The sequence below is a fragment of the Marmota flaviventris genome, chromosome 7, assembly GCF_047511675.1.
Source record: "Marmota flaviventris isolate mMarFla1 chromosome 7, mMarFla1.hap1, whole genome shotgun sequence".
NCBI lineage: Eukaryota > Metazoa > Chordata > Mammalia > Rodentia > Sciuridae > Marmota > Marmota flaviventris.
Window position 1 is genome coordinate 107,167,700 of NC_092504.1, and position 15,787 is coordinate 107,183,486.

The 15,787-nt window shown below is 38.3% G+C and overlaps 1 protein-coding gene across 2 annotated transcripts in view; it reads right to left on the reverse strand.

The window, feature by feature from the left end:
* Positions 1-15,787, reverse strand: part of Herc3 (HECT and RLD domain containing E3 ubiquitin protein ligase 3) — a 136,173-nt gene that overhangs the window by 108,565 nt on the left and 11,821 nt on the right. For both annotated transcript variants that reach the window (XM_027926600.2, XM_071614548.1), the window contains exon 3: positions 13,983-14,236. In XM_027926600.2, the coding sequence (XP_027782401.1) occupies positions 13,983-14,208 (226 nt within the window). In that variant the 5' untranslated portion in view covers positions 14,209-14,236. The remainder of the gene's footprint in view (positions 1-13,982; positions 14,237-15,787) is intronic.

The following is a 15,787-nucleotide window of genomic DNA, read 5'->3' on the forward strand; positions in this document are numbered from 1 at the left end:
TCAAGTAAAGTACACTGATTTACCGCAAGTCTGTCTGAAGTGGAAAACAGGCTTTTTAATTATAAAGGGTCATCACCCAGCTATCATTAATATGACTCTGAAAAGAGAGAAGATAGACTCTTAAAACCCTCTGCCTAGCAGAATGCACAATTAATTATGTTAAAGTACTTTTCTTGGGAACAATGAGATAAAGAACCTAAAAAAAACTGAAAACAGACTGTCCCTGAAAACTTAAACATAATATGTAACCACTTCCTTAACAATCCTAGAGCACAATATCATCTTACACCGAATGTCCACACCTACCATTTGTCAGATCATACAGTGTTAAGGGAACCTATAAAAATGTTCAACACAATTATATGCACACATTAATAATGAATTTATTAATTTGTTAATATATTGGAATAGCAGGATCGAAAAACTTACAATAGGGTTGGGGCTATAGCTCAGTGGTACAGCACCTGCCTCACACATGTGAGGCACTGGGTTCTATCCTCAGCACCACATAAAAATTAATGATTAATAAAGATATTGTGTCCATCTACAACTAAAAAAAATTTTTTTAAACTTACAACAGAGGAGGTTAACACACATTATTACTACTATAAATAATAATAGCTAGCACTGATTAAATGCTTATCAAAGGCCAGGCATTGTTCCAAACATCTAACATGGAATTTATTCAATCTTCCCTACACTAATAAATTGATACTATTATCCAACACTTACAGCACTATTGGTGAACTGTCTTAGATCTAACTCTTCACAGCAGGACAACATATTTTGACACATTGAGAATCGTTATCACTTGCTTACAACATGGTAAACTGCATTATACAATCTTTACAGGTGTATCTTACATTCCTACCTAGTCTATATCTTCCAAAGGATAGAACTGGACTAAATTTGTTGTATTCCAACAGTATCTAGAACAAATGAGAAGTCCAGTAGTCTAGTCACTATCTATTCAATCAGTGACTGAATGGTAATTAAATAATTCAAGGAAATAAAGAACAAGAAGCAGGAGCTGGGGTTGTGGCTCAGAGGAAGAGCACTTGCCTAGTGCAATTGAGACACTGAGTTCAATCCTCAGCACCACATAAAAATTAACAAAATAAAGTTATTGTGTCCATCTACACCTAAAAAAAAAATTTTTTAAGGAACAAAAGGCAAATTGTGAGACAAAAATATATCGACATGAAATGTGAACTATCATATGTACTTGCCCCCATATTATCTAATACTCAAAAAAAGATAAAAGTAGGCCGACAAACATTAGTCCAATAATACTAACGGTGAACAGGAAATTGTTTCCCATACCTTTTATCAAAAGTACCTGGATAGTATTTGGTATTTAACCAGTGAATTAAAGACTGTAACTTCTTGGTGGCCAAACTGATAGCCTCTTTGTTTCTCCAAAAGGACTGAGTGGAAATTAAATGTAAACAGGAAAAAGGTTTGAGAATGAAATCCTATCAGGCCTTCCTTAAGGTTAAAAACATGTCCATGGACAAAATCCTGGAATTACCAAATCAAACTGTCAGTTTCCAAGCAAGACTCAAACTCAACTCCCTTTACTTCTCCTCTATATACACTCCAGATAATAATACTGAACTACTTTACAGAGCTAGCATGAGGATTAATCATCTTTAAAAAGCTAAGCACAGAGATGAAGAAAGCTTATGATACCTAACAACTTTTACAATTAACAAATGAACCGAGCTTTTTTCAAGATCCAGACCACTATGTTAATTACTTAAAAGTAATATTGAAAATTTTAAAGTCACAAATGACACCTCTCATTAAGAAGAATGCTCATTAACAAATACATGTTTTCTAAAACACTCAAATGTCTTTACAGAAAGTAGGCTGAGTACCATAAACAGAAAAAAAAGTAACTTTCAAATAATCACACTGGATAACAAAATTATTAAGCAAATGCTGTTCCCAATCCTTAGACCTCTGAACCATAAGGCTATCCACCCAGCTATCAAAGAAGGCAAGACATCCCACTGTGTTTGATTACTACCATTATCACCAACATCTGAAAGGGGTGTGCAGCCTCCTGCCACCTGTCACTTCTAATGAGTAAGGGATGAGGCACTAACAAGAGCAATGTTAAGATCTGAACGTTTCCTATGGCATTTTCTGCCTTTTATTTCAGAGTTATGCCCATAGAAACATGCATTTCAATAACAGGAAGTCATTATAAGATTTCTCCTATTTCCTTCCTTTCAGCTCAGCTAGTTTGCTTTTTCAGCAAGAGCTGATTGAAATGACAGTTATTGCGTCCTTCAGATGCCCGAGAGCAACCAGATAAGCTAGTTGAAAGAATTATTTCTACCACCATTGGAAGCAACCACATTTTTGGGAATTGAGGTTTTGGACTTCAGCTTTATAAACCTCATTTATCAAACAGCAGGATAGCTGCTACATATGGTGATGGGCATTATGGAATTGCTTAGATTGAATACAAAATGTGAGTGAATTGGATTAAATTACCTGCAAGAAAGAGAAACTAACTCAGGAGGAATTAAAAAGAACCAATCATAGATATGAATCAAACAGAGTTGCACAGAAATGAGCCCGCTTACAAATTGTTACTCTTGAGGTTTGCTATTAAAAGGTTTCCTGGGATGTTTGTGCAGAATTTTTCAAATGTAGCAGAGTCAAATTAGATTAAATAATTGCACCCACCAGTTTTTGCCAATTCAAGATAGGAAGGAAGGTTATTGAATATTTACATAAATTTAGACATCCCTAATAACACAGGATTAGTTTATGCTAAAATCCCAATACTAAAAATCAGAAGGTATGGGGAAAGAAGAAATGTGAATTAGCTGAAGACTAGGGTCTATAATGTGGTAGGGTGAGAATAAGAATGGCACAGTAAAATATTTAAATTCTTTTTCATGGACAATCAGTTTCTATTTTAGCTTAATAAAAGATTTCTAGATTTACTTAATGCTCAATTATAAATCACTTTACTTTGAAAAATATTTATTAGCTGGACATGATGGAACATACCTATAATCCCAGTGGCTCAGGAGGCTGAGGCAGGAGGATTGCAAGTTCAAAGCCAGCCTCAGCAATGTAGCGAGGCCCTGAGCAACTTAGCAAGACCCTGTCTCAAAATAAAAAATAAAAAAGGGCTAGGGATGTGGCTCTGTGGTTAAACACCCCTGGGTTCAATCCACGGTACCAAAATAAATTTTTTTAAAAAAATTCATGTTTTTGTTTGCCTGCTTTATTGAAGAGTAGATAGGGAGCACACAGGTCTTCCTATAATGCCAGCTCTGTAACTAGGTCTTACAAAATTATGAGATGAATTCATGGACAAAAACATGAAGAAAAAAGTAATAATCCTATAAAACCTCTAATCCCTAGAATTCTCCCTGACTGGGAAGAGGGAGACTTATCAGAATGTGAGGGTGAGGAGGTAGGAGAGAAAATTCATGTGAGAGGAATATGCAAAAGAGCTATTATCCAATATTTTATTAATAAAAAGTTGAACATTGCATTTAGATGTGACTTTTCTGCATAGAAAAAAAATGTTTCTGAAAATCCCAGGCCTCTCTGCCCATGGCCCATGCACAATGGATGAGTCATGGACATACCTAAGCAAGTATTGTACAACTCTTGACACACTGTGAAAATATTTAGTGCCTACATAACCAGGAATTGAAGTATTTGATTTGTCCTTTAAATGCCTCCTTCCCGCCACACAGAAACACACACAAAGTTGGACACAAAAGGGCATTATGAACATTAGCAGTAGAGAAATGAAAGTCTCAAGAAAACACAGGAGCCTTGGGGGCAACAACAGCAATAGGAAACTGTCCAATAATCCAGGATGGAAAATAAAGGTCTCCATGACCCTTAAATCATGGTGGAGCACTTTATACCTTTGATCAGTCAAATCTACAGAATGTGTCCAAAAAATGAATCCACGTGCCTTCTATCTGTTCCAGTTGGAGACAAAGTAAATAAACAAATTCTTTATTCAAATTGTTTATTCACATGGCTTGTGGTTAAGTAGAGGACTTTCATCCTGGTACATCACACCAACTTCTTCCCATTTCCCTTCTCCTCAGCAAGATCAGACTGAGTGGCTCTCAGGGTCATTTGCATTTGAAAAGAAAAAAAAAGTTTTAAGGCAAAGCAATGAATATTCCGGCTTGTGCGATATAACCACACTCAGACTGCTGGAGGTCCTGATAGGAATCAATTTAGATCCAGTAGTTTGATGGGCAGGCATTACTCCATTTCCAGAGAATACTGTAAAACCAGAAAATCTTAAATTTTCCACTTGTGCTCAAAACTGTATATGCCTCCTGGGCGTGGTGGTCCATATTTATAATCCTAACTACTTGGGAGGCTGAGGCAGGAGGATTGCAAGTTCAAGGCCAGCCTGGTCAATTTAGCAAGACTCTGTCTCAAAATAAAAAGGTGAGGAGATCTAGCTCAATGGTAAAGCACTCCTAGGTTCAATCCCCAGCATGGTGGGGGGTGGGGATGACACAACTGTCTATGTCCCCTGGAAGTAGGGCACACCAAAGTATCTACTAAAACTCTCTTCTTCACATTCTCAAAGCCTTGGAGGAATCAGTCACACTTCTATAAAATCCTTTAATCTCAAAGGCAATTGATTTGGATAATGATGATGAAACTGCAGACTTGCCCACTGCCGCAGAAATGCCCCCTTGGGAAAGGGCTTTCTGTCAAGCTCCCTCCTTAATGCCAGAGGCTCCTTGTAACATTCCTGCAGAACACAGCAACATACAGCCTGTCTGCCACTGACTTGCCTTCCATATTTAGCAGCTCTCCAGGTCAGGGTTCTCAATAAGCACACATACACAAAACAAGCTCATTCTCTTTTTTCTCCTCCTACTCATTAAAAATAGGCCCAAATGGTACCCAGATTTGGAACATACCTACCAATGAAAAAAGTTAAAAGAAAGGAAGGCACCCACCTACATAATCTTTTCATTCAAAGAGGCACTCTTTCACAGCTGCTATGGAGTTTATAATTAACAGACAAGCTTAACCAACAGAAATTTCTGGAATCTTGTAATTTACCCTAGAGTCTGGCTTATTCCAAAGTTAGATCACAGTCTGGATTCTGTGGCCAAATCAGAAAACCTTAGCACCCCTCTAGCTCGGGTTCCATGCCATCACTCAGCCCTGACTGCAGTAAGTGGCTGCATGATGACAAGCTGCTGGCCTGACTCAGTGTGCAGCAGACAGAGTGGCTGCTCCACAGGACTCACTCACATCCAGGAGCCCAAATGCTTACTACTAGCGCCACAGAGCTATGTCAGGAGACTCTAGAAGAGAAATGTCAGATTGCACACACATGTATTCTCCATGGTGCCTCTAACAGAACTTTGCTATGGTTGTACTGCAACATTTCTGTTTCCTTTCCCACTTGCTACCCCAGGTGAATCTTCTCTCCCTAGGTTTTAAGACAAAGGTGTATAGTGAGGCACGTCGGAGCCTCTTGCTCTGCAGTGAGGCTGTCTGCCAGAAGGCAGGGCTATGGAAAACAAAGGATGAGGAGGATAAGAGGTGAGGAGGATAGCCTTCATAGGCTGCAGGAAACTTTGTAAAGTCTTCTTTACCATTTGAATCTACCTCATTAAGAACTACAATATTAAAACCAGAAGTCTCTTTCTTTTACAGGAATAGGAACTCACACTCAGAAATAGAAAGAAACTTGCCCAGGACTAAGCTATTACTTCCTGGTGGACAAAGAACTATATTTCAGTTTTCAAACTCCCAGCCCAGGCATCTTTCCCTGTAACTCCAGAGACGGCACTGGGCTTTCTGCCAGGTGGTGAAAACGTCTCAGTGGCATGATTTGGAAGGCATGAGGTAAAAAAAAGCACCAGACACTGCATTAGATGCTGACACAGATTAGCTCCCTCTATTATAATCCTCATTTTAGGTCAGAGAGAATAATGCCTCCATTTGTTACCTGACTGAAGTTCATCCTAAATCTATTATCTCCAGGAGTACTAGAAAGATCTCTCAGTTCCCAAAATACTCCCTTCAGAGTCTGGCCAGAGTGAACACAAGTCCTTCAAGAATCACTGGAGTGGAGGAGATCCAACAAGGCGGCGGGCGCGGAGAGATCAAGTCTCTGACCTCTTCAGCTGCGCGGACATAGGGAGTCGTAAACCGTCTAAATGCTGTTTGCTCAGGATCACTAGGCAATGCTGAGCTTACGTGGATCTGGGGCGAACAGTCTGGGCCTCTCAGAACACACACCGAGCCCGGATCGGCTGAATTCAAGCTCCCGTTCGCCTGCTTCTCGCAGACAAACTGCTGTGACTCGGCACTAAACAATCCTGTTGAAACAACTGGTCGGCCCTTCTGCACCTATGGAGGTAAATGCCAACCGAGCCTTCATAGGCAGTGGCCACAGGATTGAAGCGGGACTTGGGAGACCCAGTCAGGACCCACCCGTTGCATTGGTCACCCGGCAAAGGGAAATGAACTGTCGCCATTTGCATGGGATACCACCATGGCAGAGAACTGATGTCACCAGAATGCAGCGGAGGAGATAACTTCATTGAAACCAGCAGCGACAGTGACTTCTTCCCTTCCCTTCTAATACCTTTCCTCCCAAGCATCAAATAAATTTATAGGAGTAAACAGTAACTCAGCAGTCAAACAGAACAAGAAGTAACATGAGCAGCATGAAAAAGCAAGGAAGAAAAGGAGTACAAACAATGCAGGACAGCCTAAATATTCAGGAGGACCTAGAGTCATCAGAAAAATGGTCATATAAAGAACTCAAGGAATACCTTAGACAGATGGAATGGAACCTTAAAGAGGATATGAGACAGCAAATTCAAACAGTGAAAGAACACATTGAAATTGAATTACATAAACAGATAAAAGAAGAAGTTAAGCATCTTTATCAGGAGATAGAGATTATAAAAAAAAATCAAACAATAATTCTAGAAATGAAGGAAACTATACACCAAATTAAAAACTCAAATGAAAGTATCACTAACAGAGTGGAGCAAGTAGAAGCCAGAACGTCAGATAATGAAGACAAAATATATCATCTTGAAAAGAGTCTAGCCAACTCAGAAAGGCTGGTAAAAAATCACGAGAAAAACATCAAAGAGATATGGGATAACATTAAAAAACCAAACTTAAGAGTCATCGGGATAGAGGAAGGTATAGAGATTCAAACCAAGGGAATGAGTAACCTGCTGAATGAAATAATTACAGAAAACTTTCCAGAAATAAAAAAGGAAACGGATACACAAATTGTAGATGCATACAGGACACCGAGCATACAAAATCACAGTAGACCAATGCCAAGACACATTGTTATGAAGATATCCAATATACAGAACAAAGAGAAAATATTAAAAGCTACAAGAGAAAGGAGGCAGATTACATTCAGGGGTAAACCAATTAGGTTAACAACGGATTTTTCATCACAGACACTGAAAGCGAGAAGATCCTGGAACAACGTATTTCAAACACTGAAAGACAATGGATGCCAACCAAGAATTCTGTATCCAGCAAAATTAAGCTTCAGGTACGACAACGAAATAAAAATCTTTCATGATAAACAAAAGTTAAAAGAATTTGCAGCCAGAAAACCAGCATTGCAAAGCATCTTGGGCAAAACTCTACATGAGGAAGAAATGAAAAACAATAACCAAAACCATCAGTGGGAAGTGCCTCAGTAAAGACAGAGGGCGGGGGGAAAGCTAATCATGGAGAAACAAACTTAAAAAAAAAAAAGATAAATAATCAAACATGGCTGGAAGTACAAACCATATATCAATAGTAACTCTAAACGTTAATGGCTTAAACTTTCCAATAAAGCGACATAGGCTGGTAACATGGATTAAAAAAACAAATCCAACAATATGCTGCCTCCAGGAGACACATCTGATTGGAAAAGACATACACAGGCTAAAGGTGAAAGGTTGGGAAAAAATATACCACTCACATGGACCTCGTAAGCAAGCAGGGGTGGCCATCCTCATATCGAATAAAATCGACTTCAAGACTAAGTTAATCAAAAGGGATAAGGAAGGACATTATATACTGTTAAAAGGAACCATTCACCAACAAGACATAACAATTATCAATATTCATGCACCAAATAATGGTGCTGCGACGTTCATAAAACAAATTCTCCCCAAGTTCAAGAATCAAATAGACCATAACACAATAATTATGGGTGACTTCAACACACCTCTCTCACCATTGGACAGATCCTCCAAACAAAAGTTGAATAAAGAAACTATAGAACTCAATATCACAATCAATAACCTAGACTTAACTGACATATATAGAATATATCAACCATCATCAAGTGGATATACTTTTTTCTCAGCAGCACATGGATCCTTCTCAAAAATAGACCATATATTATGCCATAGGGCAACCCTCAGTAAATATAAAGGGGTGGAGATAATACCATGCATTTTATCTGATCATAATGGAATGAAACTGGAAATCAATGATAAAAGAAGGAAGGAAAAATCCTACATCACATGGAAAATGAACAATATGTTACTGAATGATCAATGGGTTACAGAAGACATAAAGGAGGAAATCAAAAAATTCTTAGAGATAAATGAAAATACAGACACAACATATCGGAATCTATGGGACACAATGAAAGCAGTTTTAAGAGGGAAATTCATCACCTGGAGGTCATTCCTCAAAAAAAGAAAAAAACAACAAATAAATGAGCTCACACTTCATCTCAAAGCCCTAGAAAAGGAAGAGCAAAACAACAGCGAATGTAGCAGAAGGCAAGAAATAATTAAAATCAGAGTGGAAATCAACAAAATTGAAACAAAAGAAACTATTGAAAAAATTAACAAAACTGAAAGTTGGTTCTTCGAAAAAATAAATAAGATCGACAGACCCTTAGCCATGCTAACGAAGAGAAGAAGAGAGAGAACTCAAATTACTAACATACGGGATGAAAAAGGCAATATCACAACAGATGCTACAGAAATACAAAAGACAATTAGAAATTATTTTGAAAACCTATATTCCAATAAAATAGAAGATAGTGAAGACATCGATAAATTTCTTAAGTCATATGATTTGCCCAGACTGAGTCAGGAGGATACACACAATTTGAACAGATCAATATCAATGGATGAAATAGAAGAAGCAATCAAAAGACTACCAACCAAGAAAAGACCAGGACCGGATGGGTATACAGCGGAGTTTTACAAAACCTTTAAAGAAGAATTAATACCAATACTTCTCAAGTTATTTCAGGAAATAGAAAAAGAGGGAGCTCTTCCAAATTCATTCTATGAGGCCAACATCACCCTGATTCCGAAACCAGACAAAGACACCTCAAAGAAAGAAAACTATAGACCAATATCTCTAATGAACCTAGATGCAAAAATCCTCAATAAAATTCTGGTGAATCGGATACAAAAACACATCAAAAAAATCATGCACCATGATCAAGTAGGATTCATCCCTGGGATGCAAGGACGGATAAATATACGGAAATCAAAAAATGTTATTCACCACATCAATAGACTTAAAGACAAGAACCATATGATCATCTCGATAGATGCAGAAAAAGCATTTGACAAAGTACAGCATCCCTTTATGTTCAAAACATTAGAAAAACTAGGGACAACAGGAACTTACCTCAACATTGTAAAAGCTATATATGCTAAGCCTCAGGCTAGCATCATTCTGAATGGAGAAAAATTGAAGGCATTCCCTCTAAAATCTGGAACAAGACAGGGATGCCCTCTATCACCACTTCTATTCAATATAGTTCTCGAAACACTGGCCAGAGCAATTAGACAGATGAAAGAAATTAAAGGCATAAAAATAGGAAAAGAAGAACTTAAATTATCACTATTTGCGGAAGACATGATTCTGTACCTAGAAGACCCAAAAGGGTCTACAAAAAAACTACTAGAACTAATAAATGAATTCAGCAAAGTGGCAGGATATAAAATCAACACGCATAAATCAAAGGCATTTCTGTATATCAGCGACAAAACTTCTGAAACGGAAATGAGGAAAAACACTCCATTCACAATATCCTCAAAAAAAATAAAATACTTGGGAATCAACCTAACAAAAGAGGTGAAAGATTTATACAATGAAAACTACAGAACCCTAAAGAGAGAAGTAGAAGAAGATCTTAGAAGATGGAAAAATATACCCTGTTCATGGATAGGCAGAACTAACATCATCAAAATGGCGATATTACCAAAAGTTCTCTATAGGTTTAATGCAATGCCAATCAAAATCCCAACGGCATTTCTTGTAGAAATAGAGAAAGCAATCATGAAATTCATATGGAAAAATAAAAGACCCAGAATAGCAAAAGCAATTCTAAGCAGGAAGTGTGAATCAGGCGGTATAGCGATACCGGATTTCAAACTATATTACAGAGCAATAGTAACAAAAACAGCATGGTACTGGTACCAAAACAGGCGGGTGGACCAATGGTACAGAATAGAGGACACAGAGACTAATACACAAAGTTACAACTATCTTACATTTGATAAAGGGGCTAAAAGCATGCAATGGAGGAAGGATAGCATCTTCAACAAATGGTGTTGGGAAAACTGGAAATCCATATGCAACAAAATGAAACTGAATCCCCTCCTCTCGCCATGCACAAAAGTTAACTCAAAATGGATCAAGGAGCTTGATATCAAATCAGAGACTCTGCGTCTGATAGAAGAAAAAGTTGGCTCCGATCTACATATTGTGGGGTCGGGCTCCAAATTCCTTAATAGGACACCCATAGCACAAGAGTTAATAACAAGAATCAACAAATGGGACTTACTTAAACTAAAAAGTTTTTTCTCAGCAAGAGAAACAATAAGAGAGGTAAATAGGGAGCCTACATCATGGGAACAAATTTTTACTCCTCACACTTCAGATAGAGCCCTAATATCCAGAGTATACAAAGAACTCAAAAAATTAGACAATAAGTTAACAAATAACCCAATCAACAAATGGGCCAAGGACCTGAACAGACACTTCTCAGAAGAGGACATACAATCAATCAACAAGTACATGAAAAAATGCTCACCATCTCTAGTAGTCAGGGAAATGCAAATCAAAACCACCCTAAGATACCATCTCACTCCAGTAAGATTGGCAGCCATTATGAAGTCAAACAACAACAAGTGCTGGCGAGGATGTGGGGGAAAGGGTACTCTTGTACATTGCTGGTGGGACTGCAAATTGGTGCGGCCAATTTGAAAAGCAGTATGGAGATTCCTGGGAAAGCTGGGAATGGAACCACCATTTGACCCAGCTATTGCCCTTCTCGGACTATTCCCTGAAGACCTTAAAAGAGCGTACTACAGAGATACTGCCACATCCATGTTCATAGCAGCACAATTCACAATTGCTAGACTGTGGAACCAACCTAGATGCCCTTCAATAGATGAATGGATAAAAAAAAAATGTGGCATTTATACACCATGGAGTATTACACAGCACTAAAAAATGACAAAATCATGGAATTTTCAGGGAAATGGATGGCACTAGAGCAGATTATGCTAAGTGAAGCTAGCCAATCCCTAAAAAATAAATGCCAAATGTCTTCTTTGATATAATGAGAGCAACTAAGAACAGAGCAGGGAGGAAGAGCAGGAGGATAAGATTAACATTAAACAGAGACATAAGGTGGGAGGGAAAGGGAGAGAAAAGGGAAATTGCATGGAAATGGAAGGAGACCCTCATTGTTATACAAAATTACATATAAGAGGTTGTGAGGGGAATGGGAAAATAAACAAGGAGAGAAATAATTACAGTAGATGGGGTAGAGAGAGAAGATGGGAGGGGAGGGGAGGGGGGATAGTTGAGGATAGGAAAGGTAGCAGAATACAACAGTTACTAATATGGCATTATGTAAAAATGTGGATGTGTAACCGATGTGATTCTGCAATCTGTATTTGGGGTAAAAATGGGAGTTCATAACCCACTTGAATCTAATGTGTGAAATATGATATGTCAAGAGCTCTGTAATGTTTTGAACAACCAATAATAAAAAAAAAAAAGAATCACTGGAGTGAAGTGGGCCTAAAGTGTCTCCAAGTACTTTCTGAATGTAGATGTCACCCCAGGAAAGAGCAGGATCTTGAGCTGTGACCTGCCATTAACCCCTCTGTTAGAATCTGGCTCTTATCTGGGAAACAGAGCACATTTAGGAGAGTGAGTTGTAATAGGCAGAGGGAAAAGAAGACCTTGGTTTTTAATCTTTTCCAATAAGACCATTTGAAAATCAAAAACCTCCCTGCCACTTTCATGTTAGTTGTATACTCTATTTATAATGCCCTAATTAGTAAACACATGATGAATAGGATGTATTGACTTAGGAATCAGTGGCACTTTCAACAGGATTTTATTTTAATAAACAGCAGGATCACTGAAAACCTGTAGTATTAGGTGCATTGTACATACAAGAGAATTAGTCTATAGGTGATTCAGCAAACCCCCTCCTTGAAATCCCGAGTTCAGGGCCCGCAGGCTAAAAAAGTCCAGGCTAGGACACTGGGTATTACTTCTTGGTGAACAAGCCTGGAGGGCTGTCTTAGGTAGGGAACCTGGGGGCAGAAAATGAGGAAGTGGAAGCCTATGAAGAACACCTCACATACTTCATAATTTTTCTTAACACTAACCCTGCAGCCCTTTTTCCAATGAGCAATATAGAAAGTAAAGATTATACTGACATTTGAGCAGGGAAACTAGGGAGCCCAGCCACTTACCATGAGAGCCAATGAGAAAAATAGGAAACAGTGTCACAGGAGAAAACTAGCTCACCCAAGTTTACTTGCCTAAATGAACACATATGAGTAACACTGTGTGGTAAAAACAGCCATGCTGTTCTTTAATGAAGCCTCAGTGTCTAGATTGGATCAGTGTTGCATGAAAAGGATAGCAGGTAACAAAGCAGCAGGTAACAAAGCATGCTAATGTGGCAAATACGTGGTCAGATTTAAGACCCTACCTATTACTTCTTACCAAAAGAAGACTCATTCAAATATCATCACTACTAAAAGTATCTCATAAATCCATGCTTTACATATACTGAAAGTCAAACTTAGATTCTTTAAAAATAAAGAGGAAAAAAAATTCAAACCAATAGACTTAAATAAGCATAGCACCTGTCACAAAAAAAAAAAAAAAATGGAAAGCACTAAAAATTGAGGAAATTAGTTAGCTCCCTAGCTTTCTAGCTTCTTTTCTCCAGTTACCCTCTAACACCAGTCTCAGCACACTCTGACCCAGTACTGCACTTCTGTAGTCACACTACTGGGTATACTCAGTGCAATAAATTGATGTTCCTGAACATTCTCTCTCCCCCCTCCCCTTATCCCTCTTACTCCCTCTCTCCCTCCTTCTCCTCCCTGCCTCCCTCTTGCACACACACAGAGTCCTACTCATACTTCCCACCCATCCCCTGAAGGCAGAATGAATCTCCCTCCGCCCCAGCAAGTTCTTCACCTCACTGCATTCAGACTTCCATGACAGCACTTGCCACGGGGGATCACTGGAGCCACCTAATCACTGTATCTCACTCATCTTTCTACTCACAAGACCCAGCACAGAACTTAGCACCAAATGCTTTACAAAATTCAGGAGAAAAACTTCAGATATTGATTGGAGATTACCTGTCCACAAAACCTTCATAATGTCTCAGCTTTTAATTACTGGTGGAGGGGGGTGGTGAGAAATCAACCCATTAGTCACCTCCCCTTCCCTGGTAACTGATATCACATGTTATGTAACAAGATGAAAAAGAAAAAGTCTGTTTTTCCATCAGAAGGCTTGAATTAGACACAACAGTTGTAAATCGCAGGGAATCCTGCATTGCTCAAAACAGCAAGAGACTTCCTGAAAAATAAACGCCTGGTGAGGAAAGCTGCAGCCAGCCTCCTGCTTTCCCTTTCCATTCCCCATAATCAAGGCAAACAAGGTGCACTCACCTGGCTTGTTTCCTTCCCTCTCATGGCCGAGCTGCCCCTTGGTGTTCAAGCCACATGTGTACACCTCTCCATCCTCCAGCAAGAACACTGAGTGGTTTCCTCCACAGGCCACTTCCTTGACACTTCTGTCTGATATGAATCCACACACCTGGGGCTCAGCTACAATTCCTTGCAGGTTGGTGCCGATACCTGGTTGGCCCAGAGACCAATATCCCCAGCATAACATTGTTCTTATCCTTAGGGAATCATGTAGCCTAGAAGATTTGTTTAAAAAAAAAAAAATTTAAGATTAAAAGAAAACAGGTCAGAGAAAATTAATTTAGGTAATAAACATAACCATTAAAAAAAAACCTCCTCCTGTGACAGACTTCAGATATCTTGCATCTCAAAATAAAACATATTAAGCAAATTTTGCTTGTTTAAATGAATGCATGAACACAGAATGTAGTTTGCAGGTCACTGTTGAGGATGCTCAGTACCAGAGACTGGCTGAAACGCTCTTTGCAAACCATTAAGGTAGCAACAGTTTTTAAATTACTATCGTGACACCACTTTATACAATTTTCCAATGAACCTTTTATTTAAATTTTCTGCTTAATATTTTAAAAATATATTTAAACCAATTACCTTCTTTACATAATCCTGTTATTTCCTTGGTTAGTAGTATTGCACCACTTGAAAGGAAAATGAGAAATGGGAAACAATGTTATCTCCTTGTCCCTCTTACCATCAGTCACATCTGAGTCAAGCTTCACTTCCTGCCCAAAAGACTGTGTCCATTCTGGTGACCATCAAACTTCATCCTTCTGACAGGGCTACTACACTGCCTTAACTAGCAGCTCTCTTTATACCTTTATAACTTAACTTGCCACCAGATTTTAATCTCCTTCATTATAAACCACAGTATAACACAGATTTCTTCTCTTAAGCAGGTAGTCAATTTTGACTGATCTACTACTCAGACACTAGCTTAAAGTTTCATGACCTTTAAAATGTATGCTTCCTGTTCATACAGAAAAATAAAATAAAATCTCATATCAATCAGTTCACACCCACTGGAATGATGAGTAGTGCTAATGAAGATGTAGAGAGATTGGAGCCCTCCTATACTGCTGATAGGAATATAGAGTGGCACCTGCTTTCAAAAACAGGACTCAAAAGGTTAAAACATGGAGTTACCATATGATCCAACAATTTCGCCTCTAAGTATATACCCAAAAGAACCCCAAAAATACATCCACAAAAAAAACTTGTATACAAATATTCATGGCACCATTATTCATAATATCAAAAGGTGAAAAAAAGTCAAATGTCCAACAAGTGATGAAAGAATTAACAAAATGTGGTATATACATTCAATCGAATATTTGGCCAGAACACAGATAAGCCAGAAAATATTATGCCAAATGAAAGAAACCACAAAAGACCACATATCATGTGATTACATTTACACGAAATATCCAAAAAAGACAAGTCTATATAAAGACAGAAAGCAGATTAGTGGCTGCCTAGGGCTGATGAGAGAAAGGGGAAAGAAAAAGTTCCTGTTTCTTTTGGTAGGTGATGGAATGTTCTAAATCCAGATTGTGAGGATGCCTTATACATCTTGGTGAATACATTTTTAAAAGACTGAATTTTACACTTTAAATTGGCAAATTTTATAATATACAAATTACCTCATTAAAGAGGTTTAAATTTTTTTTAAATCTCCTTTATCTTGCTATATATACCCTGCCCTTTGTGACTCCATACCAGCCAAAGCATTATTGAATTTAATTACTGGAATTATCATTACAAAAATAAGA